At 42.9% G+C, this 24579-nt stretch overlaps 1 protein-coding gene across 7 annotated transcripts in view; it reads left to right on the plus strand.

Annotated features, from left to right (window-relative positions):
- Positions 1-489: 489 nt before the first annotated feature.
- Positions 490-24579, plus strand: part of lrch2 (leucine-rich repeats and calponin homology (CH) domain containing 2) — a 159172-nt gene continuing 135082 nt past the window's right edge. For 4 of the 7 annotated variants that reach the window (XR_013497658.1, XM_078211709.1, XM_078211711.1 and 1 more), the window contains exon 1: positions 490-708. Coding sequence is in view for 6 of the 7 variants with exons in the window: in XM_078211709.1 (XP_078067835.1) it covers positions 510-708 (199 nt within the window). In the remaining variant the exon portion in view is untranslated. The remainder of the gene's footprint in view (positions 709-24579) is intronic. The other 3 variants (XM_078211705.1, XM_078211707.1, XM_078211706.1) reach the window with 1 other exon arrangement.

Raw genomic sequence — 24579 nt, forward strand, 5'->3', positions numbered from 1 at the left:
CTTGCAGCCCCCCCCTCAGACCCTGCCCCCTTGCAGCCCCCCCTCAGACCCCGCCCCCTTGCAGCCCCCCCTCAGACCCCACCCCCTTGCAGCCCCCCCTCAGACCCCACCCCCTTGCAGCCCCCCCTCAGACCCCACCCCCTTGCCACCCCCCCTCAGACTCTGCCCCCTTGCAGCCCCCCTCAGACTCCGCCCCCTTGCAGCCCCCCTCAGACTCCGCCCCCTTGCAGCCCCCTCAGACTCCGCCCCCTTGCAGCCCCCCCTCAGACTCCACCCCCTTGCAGCCCCCCCTCAGACTCCGCCCCCTTGCAGCCCCCCTCAGACTCCGCCCCCTTGCAGCCCCCCCTCAGACTCCGCCCCCTTGCAGCCCCCCCCAGACTCCGCCCCCTTGCAGCCCCCCCTCAGACTCCGCCCCTCCCTCTCAGGTCCCCACCGCCTTGGTGCCCGTGTGTTGGCCGCGCCTGCGCAGTGGCGGCTCGGCGAGCGGCCGTTGACACAATTGAAGAGAAATGGCGGCGGGTTCGGCTGGGCAGCAGCAGCACTCCCAGCCCTGGCACTGGAGGACCGCCGCTTCGGCCGCACAGCTCAACCGCAGCCTGGACAAGGTGCTGGAGGAGGCTGTGCATTCCGGCATCCTGAACCTGAGCGGCCGGAAGCTGAAGGAGTTCCCGGCCGTTAATTACGATTTGACAGACACGGTGCAGGCAGGTGGGTCTCTCTCTCTCCCCAGTCCCGGTGGGTCCCTCAATGCCCCGGGCGGGGGTGGGGGCTGCTTTCACTCCGGGCTGAGGGGAGTCTGCAATGGAGCCGCAGCTGCAAAAGGGCGTCTTTCTTTTTCACACACAAAAAGCCGCAGCGCCGATGGAGGGGCCACTGTGCTCGCCGAATGAAGCGATTCCGGTCAAAATGGGAGATAACGGTGCAGCGCAGGAGCCGTGTCCCAGCCTCCATCCCCCTCTCTGTTTGTTTGGGGAACAATAGCTGACTCCGAGCAGCCCTGGGGCAAAGAACACAACAAACCCACCGCATTTCCAAGGGGGCTCTCCATGAGCGATGCAGAGTTGGGCGGGGGTCTTTTATTTTTCCCCATTTGGCCACATTTTACGCCTTAATACCGACGATGGAGGACGAGTGGATATCAATGCACCCCCTCCTTTGTGGTTACCTCTCCTCCTCCACCTTCCCCCAAAATCTGCTCTGCGTTGCTGCCCTCGCAGCGTTATCGTTTTGTTCGCGATTTTAAAAACCGGCTGCTTGGTTTCCAGGATCCATTTTGCCTCCTTTAGCAGCTTTCAAGTTCCTTCATGTTGTCTGGCTCTCCCTCCCCTCCCACATAGAACTTTTTTATGCAGTTAGCAGTAAACATTTCACCCCAAATTCAAGAAAATGTTCAATCCCACATTGGGGACCATTTAAGTGATCTAATCTTGACTTTTGGCCTTCGCAAATTGAGACCCAGGTTCTCTGTGGTGGGCAGTTTACTGGTACCAGCAGCATCCTCTTTATACCGTGTTTGTAAACATTTATTTTGAACACATTTTTATTATCTCTGATGTGAAGCTATGACTTGCACCTCTTGTAAACTTTAGACTCTTTGGATGGGAGCAGTCGCAAGGCTTGAGTTTACATCTGAACTCAAACTGGCTATTTGTGTGCACATTGCTTTTAAAATTGTTCCTGCTTGTTTGTAAACTTGATTTCTGTGGGGTTATTACAATGAGTTTTATTGTGCAGGGGCTTTCATGAAATGGTCGTCTGACTGAAGCAAATTTAAGTGATTGCATGATTAACAGGGAATTGTCATACTTTTATGTCACATTTTAGTCTGAGTAATTATCTTAGTTACAACTTTTGAGCAAACTGGACTCTTATTACTGCCCCATTGGTGGCTACCAAGGGTCCAAGTTCTGGGGTTTCATCCCCAAACCCCTTTGCCTGTTTTCCTCATCTCATCTTAAAATACTCCTTGAAACCTGTGACTACGGTTTTGGTTACCTGCCCCTAACATCTCATTATGTGACTTGGTGTCAGATTTAGCAGCAATGCAATGCTTTCTGACAATAAAAGATGCAACATGAAAGTTGTCTTTAAATTCAAAAGTCTTTAGTTTGTTGATATATATCCAATAAGGTCAATATGCATTGTGGCAGAAGTACATATTCCACCTGCTTGTGCAACTAGGATGGGCAGCAAATGCAAGCCTGTTGCTGAGAGCCACACTCTTCAGGCAAATCACAGTTCCAGGACAGTACTGCAGGAGTTTCTCAGGGTATTGACCTGGCCTGACCATTTGCTGCTGCTTCATCAATGACCTTTCTTCTATCATAAGGTCAGAAGTGGGAATGTTCGTTGATAATTGGAGATTTCAACATGTTCAGCATTGTTCTCAGGTACTGAGCAACTCCGATACTGAAGCAGTCCATGTCCAAATGCAACAAAATCTACATAATATCCAGTCTTGGGTTGACCAGTGGCAAGTAACATTCATGCCACACAATAGTCAGGCGATGACCATCTCCAACAAGAGAGAATCTAAGCATTGCCCTTTGACATTCAATGGCTGAAACATCTGTTATAGTGGGGATCACTATTGACTGGAAACCAAACTGGACTAGCCATTGAAAGGAGATGTGCATTGTGCTAAAGTCACTGGACTAGTAATCCCGAGGCCCAAACTTGTGTTCTAAGGACACTGGTTCAGCTGGTGGGATCTAAATTCAATCAATATTTAATATAAGGGTAGTCTCAGTAATGGTGATCATGAAGAATACCTGTAATATAAAACTAGTCTTGGTAATGGTGACTATTCATTCATGTCTATTTGGGAAGGAAATCTGCCATCCATGCTTGATCTGGCCCACATATGACTATAGACTCTCAGCAACGTGTTTGGTTCTGAAATGGCCATGATGGGACACTTAGTTAAAGGGCAGTTAGGGTTGGGATCAAGTGCTGGCCTGGCCAGACACCCACATCTCATGAAAGAAGACAAAAATATATCAATATTGTAGCTACAACAGTAGGTCGGAAACAAGGAATCTGACTGACTCCCCAAAGTCTATTCACCATCTACAAAGCATAAATCAGGAGTGCGATGGTATACTCTCCACTCACCTGGATGAGTGCAGCTCTGATGACACTCACAAGCGCAACACCATCCAGGACAAGGCAACCCATTTGCTTGGCACCCTCCACAAACAGTCATAGCACTCCTGATTCACAGTGGCAGCATTGTGTACCATCTACAAGGTGCATTGAAGAATCCAAGGCTCCTTCGACAGCACCTTCTTGAATCCATGACTGCCACCACCTAGAAGGATGAGGACAGCAGATACTTGGGAACACCACCACCAGAAGGTTCTCCGTCAAGTCATTCACCATCCTGACTTGAAACTATATTGCCGTTCCTTTACAGTTGCCCGGTCAAAATCCTAGAACACCTTTCAAAACAGCAGTGTCGGGATTGCAGCGGTTCAAGAAGGCAGCTCAGCACCATCTTTTCAAGGGCATTTAGGGATAGGCAATAAATGATGGCCTAGCCAGTGATGCCTACACCCCATGAGTGAATTTTAAAAAAATACAGCGTCCTATGATTGGAAAGACACTATTGGGTCACGATATCCAAGAAACATTAAATCCTTAATGATCCCTATCATTTGAAAGATATGCATTTACCAGGTTCTTGCACTTTTCATGTTTTTGGGCAAAGCAGGTTTACCTAGTTTAGTGTGAAAATGTCAGCCATGTTTTCTTGAATCTGATTTCATCATGAGTCTTGGATGAGTGCATATGAAAGCTTACACATCTTTACCTATCTCTTACACATTGGCTCCAAATTAAATGTTAGGAAATATAGTATGTTTAATATTTTTGAGTTCTAAGATATATGTTCAAGAATAAGCAAATAATCTAAACTTTATCTGATAGTTGTCCCAGCTGAAAAGGAAAGCTGCAGTTAAAAATGGAAGATGCTGATTGAGCTTTGCATTTTCAGCATTTTGTTCTGCAGACTTAGAACATTTGCATAATTTTCATAAAATCTAACAAGGAATTCCTTAGATGATGAGGGTATTTGTCACAATGTATAGAATCATAGGATAATGCAGCAAAGAAGGAGGCTATTTGGCCTATTGACTCTGCTACTCTTTGAAGAGCAATCCAATTAGTCTCACTGCCTCTGCTCTTTCCCCAGATCCCTGCAGTTTTTCCTCCAATTATCCAGTTCCTTTCTGAAGAGTCATGGGTAGAGATTTGTTAGTAGCTGATCAGGCAGTATATTCCAAATCATAATCATTCTACATTTAAAAAAAGATTTCCTTCATGTCATTTCTGGTTCTTTTGCCAGTCATCATATGTCTGTGCCCTCTGATTATCAACTCTTCAGTTATTGGAAGCAATTTCTCTTTCTTTACTGTAAATTCTTTATTTGAAACATCTTTGTCAAATTTGCATGACCTTTTGAACTCTAAGGACATCAAACCTAGCTTCTCTAGCCCATCCATGCAATTGTAATCTCACATTTAACACAATTCTAGTAAATATTTCTGTAGTCTCTCCAAAACCTACATGCCTTTCTGATGAATTGAGTGGAACAATCTGATTGGGGCTGAACTGCTGTTTTATATCAATTTACCACAGCTTCCTAGCTTTCGACCACTCTGCCTTCATTTATAAAGCCCACAATCCTATATGCTTTATCAACCTGCCCTGTTAAGTTAAAAGATTTGTATACCAGCTTGTGCGGGTGTTTCTTTTCTTATGCCCATCTCAAATTGTACCATTTAGCTTGTATTCTCTCATCATTCAACTAACCTTCCCATGTTGAATTTTATTTTTGTGTCTGCCCATCCCACCAGCTGTGTCCTCTTGAAGCTCATGTCTTCACAGTTTATTTCACTTCAGATTTTGCCATTACTGTATCTCAACAACAGCAATGGTTAGTGTGGTCAGTGGTCTTTTTATCAATTTAATATTGAATCCAAGTAGATTTGTTTATATTGCCTTGCCCTTGACTTTTTAGAGGGTATGGGCTTCCAGTTGAGCCAGGAAAAACCGACAGAAAACACTTGATAGTTATAAATTGATGTCTGTTATGCAAGCTCATGGCAACGGGTGTCTGGTAAAATCTAGATTATGGTTAAAGAGCTAGCTGAAAGAGGCAAGGGTTAGAGTTGAGTCATGCTGGCTTGTTAATGAACTGTGTTAGTGCTCTCCAGTGATGGGTGCTGAAGCTCTTATTCCTTTCTATGTAAACAATTTAGATATGGATAATTTTTGATCAAACTTCCCGATGATACAAAGCTATGATGGGGTGAATCAGTTAACTCCAGAAGACGCAGGCAGTTGATATGGCAGGTTACACTTGATCCAAACAAGTATGAGGTATTAGACATTGGATGAAAGTAGCTGAAATCCAATAATTCAGTAGGGCTTAACTTATTTAGCTGAGATTAAGGGTGTTTGGTAGTAATACCAAACATTTGCCTTTTCCAATCGGTGTGCAGCAGAAATCAGCTAAGCTAACATTGCTGAGCTACATTATCAAATAAGTACAAGACTGATGCTACCCGAATGAAGTTCAACATTCTGCTCAGGCCATATCCTTGAGTACTGTGTTAAGGTTTGGTCACTGAGATGAAGGAAACATCCTAGCTCTGGAGTTATTGCTGAGAAGGGCCACACAACTGCTGATGTTGGTGGCTAAGACCATAGTTTGGCAAAATTTGGACTCATATCCCTTGAAAGGAAGTGAATGAGATACTAAGAATAGGAAAGGCAAACATTAACTGCTAGAAGGCAACTTCAGCTAATATGGAATAGTTCATGCAAGCGATTCATTGAAGCATGTTAATACCTGGAATAGCCTTTTGGGTAAGTAATGAAGATTAAAATCTCCAGGTTAATTCAAAAGGATTTCAAAATTGTGATGGTTGAAGTGGAATGATTGTCCTTATCCATATTTACTATTTTTGTCCTTCACCCTCAAGTGATTACCTTTTGAGGTACTGTTCCATGGCACTGACAGCTGTCTTGTATCTTATTTGTGACTTCTGAAATTGTACTAAATCATGGAATCATCAACAGTTAAACCTGTTCTAGTGTGAGATTTATACCTCCACTCTGCACCAGAACTAAATTGTTTTTGTGGAATGGAAACCTTGACTGCTATATGTCATCATAACCTCACCATAGGCGTATCTACACTGTATAGACCTCAGCGATTCAAGGGGCGGGCTCACCATCACCTTTTTAAAGGGCAATTATGGATGGGTAATAAATGCTGGTCTAGCCAATGGTGCCCACATCACATGACAGAATAATAACCCTCCTAAGTTAAAGGAAAATACAGAAAGTACTGTTGCCGCTGAACTTAACTAACTCAGTGCAGACCTGAATCAAATCTAATCCTATCAGTCTTTGATGTACATGCACAATATTGAACCATTTGATTGTTGATTAGGAGCTGTGGCACTGACCCTTCTATCTCACTGCTCCTCTCCCCAATTCCTTCCTTATCAGGGATGCTAAGACCAATCGTATCCCAAGTGGTCTCCCAGCTGATATGTTGCTATGAACTGGTAGTTAAATCTGGGACTTTGTGGTTGGTGTGGCCTAATGTTGTTGAAAGCAGGAAAGGGATACTTAAAATACATCTTGGTGAGCAGGGATTCTGGACTTTGACCAAAAAAAACTCTGCTTTTAAATTGAGGCTCTAAGTTGCGTGAAATCTACTCTTATGCATGCGATGACTTTCCTAATTAGTTTCTTGACTTACTAGCAGTTTAAGCTTTAATCAGCCAGTTATGTGGCATTCTATAGCTGTGCCTCTTCCTGTTGGCTTGATTAGAAACATAGAAAATCTACAGCACAAACAGGCCCTTCGGCCCCACAAGTTGTGCCGAACATATCCCTACCTTCTAGGCCTACCTATAACCCTCCATCCTATTAAGTCCCATGTACTCATCCAGGAGTCTCTTAAAAGTCCCTATTGAGTTTGCCTCCACCACCACTGACGGCAGCCGATTCCAATCGCCCACCACCCTCTGTGTGAAATATTTCCCCTGTACCTACCCCCCAGCACCTTAAACCCGTGTCCTCTCGTAGCAGCCATTTCCACCCTGGGAAGAAGCCTCTGAGAGTCCACCCGATCTATGCCTCTCAACATCTTATATACCTCTATTAGGTCTCCTCTCATCCTACGTCTCTCCAAGGAGAAAAGACTGAGCTCCCTCAGCCTATCCTCATAAGGCATGCCACTCAATCCAGGCAACATCCTTGTAAATCCCCTCTGCACCCTTTCAATCTTTTCCACATCCTTCCTGTAATGAGGTGACCAGAACTGAGCACAGTACTCCAAGTGGGGATTGACAAGGGTCTTATATAGCTACATCATTATCCCCAGACTCCGAAACTCAATCCCTTGATTGATGAAGGCCAGCACACCATACGCCTTCTTAACCTCCTCCTCCACCTGCGGGGCCGATTTTAGAGTCCTATGGACCTGGACCCCAAGGTCCTTCTGATCCTCGACAGTACTAAGAGTCTTTCCCTTTATATTGTACTCCTTCATCCCATTTGACCTACCAAAATGGACCACGACGCATTTATCTGGGTTGAAGTCCATCTGCCACTTCTCCGTCCAGTCTTGCATCCTATCTATGTCCCTCTGTAACTTCTGACATCCCTCCAGACTATCCACAACCCCACCAACCTTCGTGTCGTCGGCAAACTTACCAACCCATCCCTCCACTTCTTCATCCAGGTCATTTATGAAAATGACAAACAGCAAGGGTCCCAGAACAGGTCCCTGGGGCACACCACTGGTGACCGACCTCCATTTAGAAAAAGACCCATCTATACACACTCTCTGCCTCCTCTGGATCCACAAGGCAGCAGACCCTTGGAGCCCATGCCCCCTCACCTTTTCTAGAAGCCTTGCATGGGGGACCTTATCAAATGCCTTGCTAAAATCCATATAAACCACATCTACCGCTTTCCCTTCGTCAATGTGTTTAGTCACATTTTCGAAGAACTCCACCAGGCTCGTAAGGCACGATCTGCCTTTGACAAAGCCGTGCTGAGTATTCTTGAGCATACTAAACCTCTCTAAATGCTCATAAATCCTGTCCCTCAGGACCTTCTCCATCAGCTTACCAACCACTGAGGTTCGACTCACCGGTCGGTAATTTCCTGGGCTATCCCTATTCCCCTTCTTGAAAATAGGAACCACATCTGCAATCCTCCGGCACCTCTCCCGTCTCCATCGATAACGCAAAAATCATCACCAGAGGCTCTGATTATGGAACAAGTTATCAGTTGACCTTCTATTTCAGTTGACCTTCTATTTCATTTGCCAGCATTTAATTCGGGTGCTAATAACTTAATACACACCACCCAGAGCTCTTTAAAGACACCACTGGGTATTTGATAGCTTTCTACGTGGTTCGGCAGGTGGGGGAAGGCAGAAAACCACCAGTATCTGAGTTACAAGTACCAGCAAATTAGTGAAATGGGTTAGTTATATGCAAGGCCCTGGCAGGTAGGATTAAGGAGAACCCTAAGGCGTTCTATAAATATGTGAAGAGTAAAAGGATGAGACGTGACGGAATAGGGCCTATAAAAGGTGAAGGCGGGAAAGTCTGTACGGAACCAGTAGAATTGGCAGAGGTGCTCAATGAGTATTTTGCCTCGGTTTTCACAGAGGAGAAGGACCTGGGTGGATGTACTGTGGGTGTGCGGTGGACTGAAAGGATTGAGTATGTGGACTTTAAGAAAGAGGTTGTGCTGGAATCTTTGAATGGCATCAAGATAGATAAGTCGCCGGGTCCGGATGGGATGTACCCCAGGTTACTGTGGGAGGCGAGGGAAGAGATTGCAGAGCCTCTGGCGATGATCTTTGCATCGTCAATGGAGACGGGAGAGGTGCTGGAGGATTGCGGATGTGGTTCCTATTTTCAAGAAGGGGAATAGGGATAGCCCAGGTAATTACCGACCGGTGAGTCTAACCTCAGTGGTTGGTAAACTGATGGAGAAGATCCTGAGGGACAGGATATATGACCATTTAGAGAGGTTTAGTATGCTCAAGAATACTCAGCATGGCTTTGTCAAGGGCAGATCGTGCCTTACGAGCCTGGTGGATTTCTTCGAAAATGTGACTAAACACATTGACGAAGGGAAGGTGGTAGATGTGGTTTATATGGATTTTAGCAAGGCATTTGATAAGGTCCCCCATGCAAGGCTTCTAGAAAAAGTGAGAGGGCATGGGATCCAAGGGGCTGCTGCCTGGTGGATCCAGAACTGGCTTGCCCAAAGGAGGCAGAGAGTGGGTATAGATGGGTCTTTTTCTAAATGGAGGTCGGTCACCAGTGGTGTGCCCCAGGGATCTGTTCTGGGACCCTTGCTGTTTGTCATTTTCATAAATGACCTGGATGAGGAAGTGGAGGGATGGGTTGGTAAGTTTGCCGACGACACGAAGGTTGGTGGGGTTGTGGATAGTCTGGAGGGATGTCAGAAGTTACAGAGGGACATAGATAGGATGCAAGACTGGGTGGACAAGTGGCAGATGGACTTCAACCCAGATAAATGCGTCGTGGTCCATTTTGGTAGGTCAAATGGGATGAAGGAGTACAATATAAAGGGAAAGGCTCTTAGTACTGTCGAGGATCAGAAGGACCTTGGGGTCCGGGTCCATAGTACTCTAAAATCGGCCCCGCAGGTGGAGGAGGTGGTTAAGAAGGCGTATGGTGTGCTGGCCTTTATCAATCGAGGGATTGAGTTTAGGAGTCCGGGGATAATGATGCAGCTATAAAAGACCCTCGTCAGACCCCACTTGGAGTACTGTGCTCAGTTCTGGTCGCCTCATTATAGGAAGGATGTGGAAAAGATTGAAAGGGTGCAGAGGGGATTTACAAGGATATTGCCTGGATTGAGTGGCATGCCTTATGAGGATAGGCTGAGGGAGCTCGGTCTTTTCTCCTTGGAGAGACGAAGGATGAGAGGAGACCTAATAGAGGTATATAAGATGTTGAGAGGCATAGATCGGGTGGACTCTGAGGCTTTTTCCCAGGGTGGAAATGTCTGCTACGAGAGGACACAGGTTTAGGGTGCTGGGGGGTAGGTACAGGGGAGATGTTAGGGGTAAGTTTTTCATAGAGGGTGGTGGACGAGTGGAATCGGCTGCCGTCAGTGGTGGCGGAGGCGAACTCAATAGGGTCTTTTAAGAGACTCCTGGATGAGTACATGGAGCGTAATAGGATGGAGGCTTATCGGTAGGTCGAGAAGGTAGGGATGTGTTCGGCACAACTTGTGGGGCCGAAGGGCCTGTTTGTGCTGTAGTTTTTCTATGTTTCTAAGATTAATGTAACTCATTACAGTTAAAGTTCAAAAATATAAAACATATAATTGTTACAAGTTTTATGGTATACACACCTGTTTTAATTCATGTCACTTATCCCATATATTAAGTTTTTTATAATTAGGTTTTTTATCAAGGAATCTTACTTGACCATTACACAATTGAGGTATGCAAATATGTGTGCAAAACTGAAGTATTGGTGAGTTAATGTCATTAACAGGAATGGGATTTGCATTTGACAAAGTTGTTTACAAAGCTTTGTGTGTAGTTCTGGGAAGTGGGATTGATGTGGATAGTTCCAGTGAAAGAGGGATGTCTTGACAGGCTTGATGGTGGTACAGTGGTTAGTACTGCTGCTGCACAGTGCCAGGGAAGTGGGTTCAATTAAATGGGTGTTCAATTGGGTGATAGCCTCTGTAGAGTTTGCACATTTTTGCTGTGTCTGAGTGGGTTTGCTCTGGGTGCTCCGGTTTTCTCCCGCACCCCAAAAATGTGCAGTTTAGGTGGATTGGCCAGGCCAAATTGCCTCTTGGTGTCAGGGAGATTAGCAGGGTAAATAGATGGGGTTATGGGGATAGGGCCTGGGTGGGATTGTTGTTGGTGCAGGCTCAGTAGGCCTTTTGCACTGTACATATTCTAGGAAGTCTGTTAAATAAATTGACTTGAAATTACAGTACCAATCACAAGGTGAGGTGGTTATTGTAGCAGTTGTTGAAGTCACTTCAGCCATTGTCAGCAGCTTCATCCTTCCTAGAAGTGGACATTCTCCATTCACAGCTTCTTGGATAGTGAAGCAGTCTAATGGCATGCAGCAAGACCTGGAGAACATTTGGTCTTGGACTGATAAGTGGAAATTAACACGTGTGCCACAGATGCCAGGCAATGACAGTCTTACCACCTCACCCTAACATTCAAATGACTTTACCATTGGGGATATCATTCATCAGAAACTTCATTGTGCTATTAATCACATAACTGTGACTGCAAGAACAGATCAGAGGTTGGGAATTCTGAGTAACTCGTCCTTGGATTCTGCAATGTCTGTCCACCATTTACAAGGAACAATTTAGGAGTGTGATGCAGTACACTTTCCTTGGATGAGTGTTGATCCAAAAATATTTAATTACTTCGACAATATCCAGGGTATCCACTTGATCTGCCATGTTAAACATTCACTCCCTCCGTGAAGAAAATGAGGTAGGTAAGAGATTGGCTAAGTATATTGGGAAATAATAGGCAGTAGCAAACATTTAAGAGAATTAATTCAAATTTGCACAAATATAAGGAATAAAAAGCCCACCGGAAAAGTGATTCAAACATGGCTAACCAGAGAAGTAAGTTAAACACAGTTATTTGACTAAAGGAAGAGGATTATAATGTTACCAAAAAGTGTCGAAGCCTCTGATTGGGATATTTTAAAATTCAGCAAAGGGTGACCAAGAAATTGACAGGGGAAATAGGATACCCGAGTAATTTACTAAAGAAGTAAATACATATCACAAGAGCTCCTACAGAGAATCAGAGTAAATTAGAGGCAAAGATGAGAAATTATTAGAAAATAAGGAAATAGCAAATAAATTAAACAAAAACTTTCAATCTGTCTTCAAGATGGAAGACACAAAAACATCATTAAAATAATGGGAAACCTAGGGTCTGGGGAACTTAACATTACTAATGCTCTGATGTTCTGATCCCAGCTGATATTACAAATCAGATCCCAGAGTGGAATCTGGCTTGATGAATCCCAATTTTTACTTTTTTTTTTAGGAGGCCAGTTACTGAACAGATTCACAGGTGTCTGTTGATCAACTTTTGACAAACTAAAACATTTATTAAACAAAATAAGAACTATATTACACTAGACCAAAAGGCTGGAAAAATTGCAGTACCAACACCAGTAAATGGGAAATGACATTATTCCTTTACCCCAACTATACCTTTACACATACATATAAATTGTAAAGATAACACAACTTACACAATCTACCTTATGCCTTACTATTCATGGTAAGTATGCAGTATATGTAAATGAGTGGTGAACTATGGTCAAACACACCACACTCAAACCAAGTGACAGATGCCACTGAAAAAAATTCTATGGATTTCTCATTGAACTCCCCCAGATACTTACACTGTAGGCCAACCGGTTTTACTGAAACCCTTCCTTTCTCACGAGGGTTTCTAATCTCCACATTCAAAGAACTCACCTTTGAATTTTCTCCCAAGCACTGCTTTCACTTGAATGTCTTCAACAAGATCATCTCCAGGATTTCAATCTCTCCTTCTGATATTCCTTCCCCTTGGATATTACATGCATTCAAGCTGCACCCTCTACACACACGTTCAGATTTTTCGGCTATGCCAAGTAGACTACCACTGCTCTAAACACCGGCAGTGAGGAGTCTCAAACCTTCAGCTGTCTGTTGGATCTTTGGGCTTTTCTGAAGCCCATTTTACTTTAAAGTCTGCTCCCTACAGCTTTGTTTCTTTATTTCAGAGTCTTTTCCTCTGCTCCTTATTTCAGTGTCAGTTTCTGATTCCTGTCCTTGTCCCTTAACTAAATTGCTTTCTTGGGACCACCTCCTGTCCCATTCTGTGATTTGGGACCACCACCTTTATTTTGGAACTGCTCCCTAACCACCTCCCATGTCCTGTTTCCTTGGACATTCTCCAGAGTGGTGCACTCTCCCTTGTCATCTGACCGTTTTGTGCTGTTTCGCTTTCTGCCTTATTTTACTTCTACTGCGCATGTGCAGAGTTGGCTTCTTGATTGTGGAAAAAAAATTCAGAAACAAACTGTGCATGTTTGCCATCTTTTTTCTGGCCTGGAAACAAAATGCAGCAACTGCACATGTGTGACAATTTGACAAACACATGATTTAAAGGGAAGTATTTTTCTTTAAGGTTCATTGCAATGAAGAGATTAGGATTAAAAGCTGAGAAGTTTCCTGGACCTGATGGTCTACGTCCTAAGATTTTAAGTGGTGGTTCTGGAGTTAATGGGTGGTTTTGATCTTCTAGAATTCCTCAGATTCTAGGACCGTCCCTGTGGATTGGAAGTTTGCAAATGCAACCCCAAAAGGAGAGAGATTTTAATAGGAAACTATTGGCCAATTCAGCTGATGTCATTTAAAAAGAAAATGCTACAATTTTAAAAATGTGAAAACAGGACACTAAGAAGATCCTATTGTGATTGGTCAGCCATCAACATAGATTTATGAAAAAGTGTAGTTTTTTGAGGTAACTAGTAGGGTCAAGAAGGCGAAACTGATGGACGGACTGTATTTGGGTTTTCAAAAAAAAATTGTTAAGGTGCTACATGAGCTGATTACACAAAACTAAACCAGATGAATTTGGGTTAATTGACAAATAAATGAGTCACTTTTGGGTTGCTGTAACTAATATGGTTTTGAAGGATCGGTGCTTCTGCCTCAGCTATTTGCTATCTATTGTATTAACTCAGAGGGGGCTGAGTGTAATGTTTGCTACTAATACAAAATTAGGTGGGGAAGTAAACCGCAGAGATTGCAAAGGGCACAAATAGGTTAAGTGAGTGGACACGGAGAATGGAATTTAAGACGGTGATGTTGAGTTATCCACTTCGGTAATAAGAATAGAAAAACAAAATATTTCTTGAGATACTGGATAATATTGGTCTTTGCAGAAACCTGGGTATCCTTGTACTTGAATCACAGCTAATGGGCAGTTACAGTAAACGATTCCTGTAATCCCTGTAAAAGGTGCGTTAACCTTTTACAGGGATTAGAGTACAAGAGCGAAGAAGCCTGTCATTGCATATGGTCTTGGTGAGACTATTTCGAGAACTGTCAACAACTGGTCTCCCATAGTAAGGAAGGATATGGTTGCCTCGAGTATGCAATGAATATTCACCAGACATATTGCTGGGGTGAGGGGCTGGCCAAAGAGGAAAGATTGCACAACCCATGCCTGTACCCTAGAATTTAGAATGGGAGATGGTCTCATTTTTAAAGCTGACATTTTTAAGGTACTTAATGGAGTAAACGGAGGCTGTTTCCTCTGACTGGAGAGCTTAGAACTAGTAGTCACAGTACCAGAATAAGGAATTGGCAATCTGAATTAAAATGAGATTTTTTTTTTCACTTAAAAAGGTTTTGTTGTGAGCCTTTGGAATTCTCCATTTTAGAAGATTGTTGATCCATCATTGAGCTTATTCAAGTTGGAGATCAATAGATTTTTAGATAGTGAGGGAATTCAAGGAGATTGGGATAACATAGCTGTGATAAATAAGACGAGCTGAATGGCCTACTTATGTAACTAGTATTTACCTGGTTGTGCTAATAATTTCTCAAACACAATCCTTATTTTTATTTCCAATTTAAACTTTGGGAGTTAGTGATCCTTTAGCAGACAGCTTGGGAACTTAGGACATTTTGTAGATGGGCCTTTTATTGCGCATATGGAGATAATTTTGACTATGGAATGATAGCCAGTTAGGGACAAACTGTAGGAGTATTTTAATAAATTGTGAAAGGAGTATTAATGTTGCATACTTCTAATGCTTAAACAGACTAGTTGTGGATTGGATTGATTTGTGTGAAAATCCATCTCGCCTCTCTTGCCTCCTACCCTCCAGTATCTGAATAGATTCAGGACGGTAACCAAAAGCAGCTTAAATGTTTTCTTCATGAATTTGTTTAGGTTCTACAATCTTCATTGGTGGATTTGAATTGTTTTGCCTTCAGCTGCTTTGGTTTTTAATTTGAGTTCTGCATTGGTGAATATGAACTTGGAGTAGAATATGACAGGAAATGTACACAGTACTTTTTTATGATCAGAAATATTCCACTTAAAGTACCTGTGGATTAACAAATTCTCTTAGATATGCAGGTTTTGTTCATTTCTTCCTAGTTTTGCATTATATCATAAGATGCCTGTAAGATTTTGTTATAGGTAAAAATATAGAACGGTGCCATTGTTGGTTTATGAATTCAACTTTTGTTAATTGCTGTTGTCATGCTATGTTGACAGATTTCATTTTCTGCTTGAATTTTCATATAAGAACTAGGAACAGAAGTTGGCCATCTGGCCCCTCGAGCCTGCTTCATCATGCAGTAAGATCATGGCTGATCATTTCATAGACTCAGCTCCATTTACCCGCCTGCTCCCCATAATTAATTCCTTTACTGTTCAAAAATCTATCTATCTTTGCCCTAACATTCAACGAGGTAGCCTCAACTGCTTCACTGGGCAGGGAATTCCACAGTTTCACAAGCCTTTGTGTGAAGAAGTTCCTCCTTAACTCAGTCCTAAATCTGCTCCCCCTTATTTTGAGGCTATGGTCCCTAGTTCTTGTTTCACCCGCCAGTGGAAACAACTCCCTTTCTATCTTGTCTATTCCCTTCATAATTTTGTATGTTTCTATAAGATCCCTCTCATTCTTCTAAATTCCAATGAGTGTAGAAACATAGAAAAACTACAGCACAATACAGGCCCTTCAGCCCACAAGGTTGTGCCGAACATGTCCTACCTTAGCGATTACTAGGCTTACCTATAACCCTCTATCTTACTAAGTTCCATGTACTTATCTAAAAGTCTCTTAAAAGAGCCTATCGAATCCGCCTCCACCACCGTTGCTGGCAGTCCATTCCACGCACCCACCACCCTCTGAGTGAAAAACTTACCCCTGACATCTCCTCTGTACCTACTCCCCAGCACCTTAAACCTGTGTCCTCTTGTGGCAACCATTTCAGCCCTGGGAAAAAGCCTCTGACTATCCACTCGATCAATACCTCTCAACATCTTATGCACCTTTATCAGGTCACCCCTCATCCTTCGTCTCTCCAAGGAGAAAAGGCCGAGCTCACTCAACCTATCCTCATAAGGCATGCTCCCCAACCCAGGCCATATCCTTGTAAATCTCCTCTGCACCCTTTCTATGGCTTCCACATCCTTCCTGTAATGAGGCAACCAGAACTGAGCACAGTACTCCAAGTGTGGTCTGACCAGGGTCTTGTATAGCTGCAACATTATCTCACGACTCCTAAACTCAATTCCTCGATTGATGAAGGCCAGTACACCATACGCCTTCTTAACCACAGCCTCAACCTGCACAGCTGCTTTGAGCGTCCTATGAACTCGGACCCCAAGATCCTTCTGATTTTCCACTCTGCCAAGAGTTCTACCATTAATATTCTATTCCGCCATCCTATTTGACCTGCCAAAATGAACCACCTCCCACTTATCTGGGTTGAACTCCATCTGCCACTTCTCCATCCAGTCTTGCATTCTATCAATGTCTTGCTGCAACTTCTGACATCCCTCCACACTATCCACAACACCTCCAACCTTTGTGTCATCAGCAAACTTACCAACCCATCCCTCCACGTCCTCATCCAGGTCATTTATAAAAATCACAAAGAGTAAGGGTCCCAGAACAGACCCTGGGGCACTCCACTGGTGACCGACCTCCATGCAGAATATGACCCATCTATAACCAGTCTTTGCCTTCTGTTGGCAAGCCAGTTCTGGATCCACAAAGCAATGTCCCCGTGGATCCCATGCCCCCTCACTTTCTCAATAAGCCTTGCATGGGACACCTTATCAAATGCCTTGCTGAAGTCCATATATACTACATCAACTGCTCTTCCTTCATCAATGTGTTTAGTCACATCCTCAAAAAATTCAATCAGGCTCATAAGACATGATCTGCCTTTGACAAAGCTATGCTGACTATTCTTAATCATATTATACCCCTCCAAATGTTCATAAATCCTGCCTCTCAGGATCTTCTCCATCAACTTACCAACCACTGAGGTTAGACTCACTGGTCTATAATTTCCAGGGCTATCTCTACTCCCTTTCTTGAATCAAGGAACAACATCCGCAATCCTCCGGAACCCCTCCCGTCTCCATTGATGATGCAAAGATCATCGCCAGAGGCTCAGCAATCTCGTCCCTTGCCACCCACAGTAGCCTGGGGTACATCTCATCTGGTCCCGGTGACTTATCTAACTTGATGCTTTTCAAAAGTTACAACACATCCTCTTTCTTAATATCTACATGCTCAAGCTTTTCAGTCCGTTGCAAGTCTGCACTACAACCACCAAGATCCTTTTCCATAGTGAATACTGAAGTAAAGTATTCATTAAGTACCTCTGCTATTTCTTCTGGTTCCATACAAACTTTCCCACCGTCACACTTGATAGGTCCTATTCTTTCATGTCTTATCCTCTTGCTCTTCACAGACTTGTAGAATGCCTTGGGGTTTTCCTTAATCCTGCCTGCCAAGGCCTTCTCATGACTCCTTCTGGCTCTCCTAATTTCCTTCTTAAGATCCTTCCTATTAGCCGTATACTCTTCAAGATCTCTAACATTACCAGGCTCCCTGAACCTTTTGTAAGCTTTTCTTCTTGACTAGATTCATTACAGCCTTTGTACACCACGGTTCCTGTAACCTACCATAACTTCCCTGTCTCATTGGAACGTTGCTATGCAGAACTCCAGACAAATATTCCCTGAAAATTTGCCACATTTCTTCCTTACATTTCTCTGAGAGAACCTCTTTCCAATTTAAGCCAAATAATAGTCCCAGTCTACTCAGTCTCTCCTCATAAACCAACCCTCTCAACTCGAGAATCAACCTCTGCACCCTCTCCAGTGCCAGTATATCTGTATGTACAAAATGTACAATACTCCAGGTGTGGCCTCACCAGCACCTTGTGCAAGTGCAACATAACCTCCCTGTTCTTTAAACTCCATCCCTCTAGCAATGAAGGTCAAAATTCCATTTGCTGCCTTAATTACCTGCAAACCAACTTTTTGTGATTCATGCACAAGGACACTCGGGTTGCATGGCATGTTGCAATTTTTTACTATTTAAATGATCGTCCATTTTGCTGTTATTCCTACCAAAATGGATGACCTTACATTTACAAACATTGTACCCCATCTGCCAGACTCTTGCCAACTCTCATAAACTATGTACCTATGCAGATTTTCAGCGTCCTCTGCACACTTTGCTCTACCGCTCATCTTCATGTCATCGGCGAACTTTGACACACTACACTTGGTCTCCAAATCATACAAATTATGTTCTATAATTTGGGTCAGTGTCGTCCAATACATTCAACACTAGCCACGTGCAGCAAGTTGGGAATCCAGATGTGTTGTTTCATTTCTGATTATTAAATTGATAATATTCATCACTGGACATTTGATTTTAATACTCATTGGCATTGGTTTTCATGTGCGTTTGTTGGTATGAAAAATAGTATGTAAGTAATTTTAATAATGCTTTTAATTCCTTAGCTACAGATCAGTGGTAGAAGTTAAGTAAATGTGCAGTACAAGCATTTACTCTTAAAATTAGTCTATGTGACTAAAATGGTGTTGCTATAGTCTTTCTTATGGCGAGCCAGCAATATCTATTGAACAGCGTGATCCAGCCTGATACTTCAGTGTCATAATGAGGAAATGCGTGGTTGGAGATGTCTGCTTTAGGTTATTAATGTGAGGTCCTGCTGGTTCAGATAGTCTCAAAAGAATGAAGTTCCAGGCTATCTTGGCCTTCGTGATTCCCTGCCAGAAATAGATTAACTGCAATTTCCTCATGCTCTCTTCCTGATTTTAAGTAGTCTTTTTCTATTTTAACCTTGATTTCCTGCACTGTGAAACTTGGCTCCTCCACACTGCACAATAATACAAGTAGTGAGATTTCACTAATTAAAGAGGGGAGAGAAAAGGAGTGAAGCATCAGAGCTCCCAAATTTTAATTGAGCAGAGATGAAGTGTTAGAGACATATCTAAATGAGTTTGATTAAAAAGTCGTTGTTTTTATCCTCTTTTTCCCTGATTCCCCCAAGAAAAACATGGAATTGTCCAAGTGTTCTGAAGGCAATGGTGCCGGTTTCAGAGAACCAGAGAAGCAAAAACAAACTTCTATCTTCCTTTCTTACTGCTTTGCATGATAACAGCAGTGCATGTATTTACTACTGCCAGCTGTTTGCTGTAGAGCTGCCAGACACAGCTGATCAGGTAGATTTTAGTGTCACCATATTTATTTTGTAGGTGTTGATGCATTCTGAGTAATTCAGTGCCAACATTGCTAATGAAATAAATGACAAAATTTGACAATTGATCTATTTTTGACAATATTTGAAGTCTGGTTACTTTGAGAACATCGGGGCAATTGCTGCACCACTTCAGGTAATGTCATAGGATTTTTGTGCATCTAAACTCTGCAATAGAAAAATAGGACATCAACTGAATGCCAAGAAAGTGTGCATGACAATACAGCATTTTTTTCATTACTGCACTGAACTTGCAGTGAATGCTGTACTGTCCCAAGATGCCACATTTCAGATGAGGCATTAAATTGATTTCCTGTCTGCACATTAATGGCTGAAAAAGATTCCATGATAACATTCAAACTAGAGTTGGGGCGTTCACGCTGTGATCTGACTAACATTTATTACTCAATCAACCCTAAAACATATTAACTTATCATTTATTTAATTGCTGTGTTGAAAACCTTATGTGCAGATTAGCTGCCATGTTTGCTGCAATGACTACATTTCAAAAAAAACTTACTTGGCTGTAAAGCACTATGTCCTAAGGTTATAAAATGCAAACTTTCTATCCATTCAATCCCTCCTAAATACTGAGGAACTGAAGCTGTTGTCTTGCTAGCCACGAGCACCATCACTCATCCTGGTTACTTGAACCAGACAGTTTGTAACCTTAATGTTGTATTTGAAAATGGGGTGAGCTGTCAGTCACTTATTTGCACCATTACCAAGACAACATCCTTCCAACCCACATGATATCTCAGACTTCATCCTACATCAGCTCAACCACTGCTGAATCACTCAATCATGACTTGGAATAGTAAAGTCGAGAGGTAACAATGCTTCCTGGCTGGTTTTCCATCTATTACGCTCCATCAAAGTGTGCTTCTCCAAACCTTGCAGCCTAAATAACACCAGGATATTTTCAGCCAGCACCCTGTATTCACTGACCTATGTTGACTGCAGATAAGGAATTTAAAAACTCATTTATCCTGGTACTAAAAGTCTCTCCATGGCCTCTACCTTCCTATCTCTGTAATCTCCTCCAACTCACTGGATACATCTGTGCTCTTCCAATTCTGGCTGTTTGTGGCTGTGCTTTCAGCTGCCTAGGTCCCAAACTCTGAAATTATTTTCCTAAACCCCCTCTCGTCCTTTTAAGATGTTCCTTCAAATTATATTTTTGCGACCAAGCTTTTGCTCATCTGGCCTAATAGCTCCTTATCTGGATCACTCAAATTTTAATTGACCATTTCTCTCACAGCCTCCACCCCAATATTTAAGCTATCTAAGTAATCTGATGTCCCAGTTCAGAAAAGCAAATCAGGCCAGAATTTTGAATTCAATGATAGAATCATAGAATGACCAGGTTGTTCAATTCATTGTGCCTATGCCAACTTTTTGGGAGAGCTATCCAAACGATCCCAGTCTCCTCTTTCCCCCTAACTCTGTAATTTTTTTCCCCTTCAAATAAATATACAATTCTCCCTTGAAAGTTGATGATGAATTTTCTGCTGCCTTTTCAGGGCGTGCATTCCAGATCAGAACTGGTCCTGACTTTTTTAAAAAGGTTTTCCTCATGTTACCTCTGATTCTTTTTCCAATTACCTGAAATCTCTTGCGTAGTTGTAACAAAACAGCAGGTTTAACATAGTAAAACATTCCGAGGTGCTTATGAATGATAGTAAAAAGATTTTTGATATTATTTTGACATCCATAGAAGGAGACGTCTAGAAAGCTGACCACAAATGTGAGCAAAGGTTTTTTGTTTATTGAGCATCTTAAAAGGAGAGGGAAAAGCAAATGGGCAGAGGTGTTACTGGACAGAATTTCAGAGCTTCAGGCCAAGGCAGCAGAAAACACAGCAACTTATGATGGACTAAGTTAAATCAGGGACACGCAGGAAGCCAGAATTGGGGGGGATCACAGATTGTGAAGGCCTTTTGGGCTGGAGGGGTGAGGCCATGGAGAGATTGGAAAACAGTAATGACAATTTTAAAATTAAGGCGTAGGTGGATGGGGAGCTACTAAAGAGCAGTGAGCAGGGTGATGGTGAATGAAACTTAGAATCAATCAATCAATCTGAATATTTAACTAGAGAAAATGTCAACTGAGTAGTGCATGTTGGCCAAGCAGTGTTATGTGAGGTGTAAGAAGTTGGTGGTGAGAGGTTTGTGTCATTGGCACACCTAGAACCTGCTGTGCTTTTGGGTGACATTGCTCAGTGGTAGTATGTGGATGAGAAACAAGGGAACCATGAATAAGGCCTCGGAACTCCAGAGATAAGAATGGGACGAGATACCATTAGTGGTGGCTACTCTTGGGTTATTCTTCCTAAGCTTGGAATCAATTAGTGCAGTGTTACCCACCAGGATGAAAGAAGAGGGTCATTGAATGAAGATGGTGTGCTCAACTATTGTAAACTACTGACAAGTTGAGGGGGAGAAGGGAGAAGTTATCACAATTGGTTATGAAGAATGTCATCTGTGACATAATGAGGTCCATTTCAGCTCTGTTGTCAGGCTGGAAACCTGATTGGAGAGATTCAAAAGTGGGAAATATGGATACGGATTTATGAAATCACAACACGTTCGTGGACTTTGAATCTAACCATTGCTCCTTGACATTCAATGCTGTTAACACCACTGAATCTCCCAATATCAACATCCTGGGGGTTATCACTGACTCGAGGCTGAACTGGACCAAACATATGAATACGATGACTACAAGAGCAGGCCAGAGTGTGTTAGGAATCCTACAACAAGTAGCTCGCCTCATGATACCCCAAATCCGGTCCATCTTCTATAAGGTGCAAATCCAGAGTGCGATGGCGTGCTGTCCACTTGACTGGATGAATGTAGCCCCAATAGCGTTCTAAGCTCAATGTCATCCTGGATGGACAAAGTAGCCCACTTGATTGACATCCCTTCCACAAACATTCATTCCCTCCGCCACAGATGGACAGTGGCAACAGTTGGTACCATCTACAAGATACACTGCAGGAACTCGCCCAGACTCCTTAGGCGGCACCTTCCAAACCCACGACCACTATCATGTAGAAGGACAGGTCAGCAGATACATAGAACACCACCATCTAAATTTCCCTCCAAGTCACTTACCATCTTGACTTGGAAATATATCACTGTTCTTTCACTGTCGCTTGGTCAACATCCTGAAACTCCCTCACCAACAGCACCTTTGGTGTTCCAACACCACAGAGACTACACGCTTAAGAGGTAGCTCATCACCATATTCTCGAGTGCAATTAGGATGGGCAATAAATGTTGGCTTAGCCAATGATGCCCACATCTTGTAAATGAAAATAAAATCAGTCAAAGTGGGGTGCAGGGCAGGACGTCAAATGTTTGGAATAGGATTGGGGGAGCATGAGATGGGTCTCGTGGACAAGTTGAGGTAAAGAGAGAGCATTTCTGGAGATAGGTTGGGATCAAGAGAAAAATATGATTTTACTGTAAGGGCAGTATGGAATTTTGGGGCAATTTGAGGCTAGTGGACGGAAGGGAGGCATCTGAAAGTGGACAAATTGCTCGGACCCAATGAACTGCATACTAGGGTTTTAATGTAAGTTGTTGCAGAGATAGTGGACCCATTGTTTGAAATTGTTCATAGCTCACTAACTTCCAGGAGGGTACCACAAGTTTGGAAAATGACCAATGTGAAGGCCTTGTTCAAAAAGAGAGAAAGGCAGGTAGTTATAAGCCAGCCAGTTTAACATATTGACACATCTAGAACCTGCTCTGCTTTTGGGTGACACTGCTCAGGGGTAGTATGTGGATGAGAAACAAGAGAACCATGAAAAAGGCCTCTGGGAACTCCAGAGATAAGAGTGGAAGAGATACCATTAGTGGTAGCTAATCAAATCAAATCTTGGGTTACTCTTAGCCAAGCTTGGAATCAATTAGTGCAGTGTTAGCCACCATGATGAACGAGGAGGGTCGTTGAATGAAGATGGTGTGCTCAACTGTTGAAAACTGCTTTTACTGGGAAGATGCTGGAGTCTATAATTAAAGAGGAAATGCCTAATCATTTAGGAAAGCTGAATATAATCAAACCTAGTCAGCATGGTTTTATAAAAGGTAAATCATGATCGACAAATTTCTCGAATTCTTTGAGGATGCAACAGAGAATAGGTAGAGGGGAACCTATAGATGTCATGCATTTAGATCTCCAAAAGGCATTGGACAAGGTGCCGCTTAAGAGGTTGATGCATGAGTTAAAAGACAGTGGCTTGGAGGAAGTGGATTGAAAACTGGCTAACACATAGAAAACAGAGGATTGGAATAAATAGGTCATTTTCAGAGTGGAAAGATATAACTAGGGATCAGTTCTTGGCACGTAATTGTTAACTATTTACATTAATGACATGGAAGAAGGAACAGAATGTAAGGTTTTCAGATTTGCGGATGATATGAAGATAGGTAGAAGAGCAGGTTGTGATGGGGATCTTGTGATTCTGCAACAGGATATAGATGGATTGGGTGACTGGGTAGAAACTAGGCAAATGGAGTTTCATGCGGGCAAGTGTGAGGTCGTGCACTTTGGTGGGAGAAATCAAAAGGCAGATTATTATCTAAATGGGGAGAGAGACTTCAGGTAAGTGAAGTACAGAAGGACCTAGGTGTTCTCTTGCATGAATCACAAAAAGCTAGCAAGTAGCTAAGAAACCAAAATGTGTTTTGGCCTTTATTGCAAAGGGATTGGAGTATAAAAATTGAGGTTTTGTTTCAAATGTATAAAGTATTGGTGAGGCCTCACCTGGAATACTGTGTACAGTTTTGGTCCCCTGACCTTAAAAAGGATATAGTAAAATTGGAGGTAGTCCAAAGGAGATTTACTAGGCTAATTCTTGGGATGAGGGGGTTGTCCTATCAAGGGTCCATAGTCTTTAAAACTCCAAAGAATAAGGGGTGACCTTATTCAAAGATATAAGATCCTGAGGGGGCTTGACAGGATAGTTGGTGAGATGCTTTCACTAGTGGGACAGCTTCGAACAAGGGGACATAGATACAAGATAAAGGGTTGGTCATTTAAAATTGAAGTGCCTAGAAATTTCTTCTGCGGGTGATGAATCTTTGCCCCAAAGGGTAGTGGATGCAGGATCATTAGAAATATTTCAAGTGGGGGTAGATAAATATTTGATAGATCAAGGAATAGAGG

This window comes from Mustelus asterias, chromosome 4, assembly GCF_964213995.1.
Source record: "Mustelus asterias chromosome 4, sMusAst1.hap1.1, whole genome shotgun sequence".
Taxonomy (NCBI): Eukaryota; Metazoa; Chordata; class Chondrichthyes; order Carcharhiniformes; family Triakidae; genus Mustelus; species Mustelus asterias.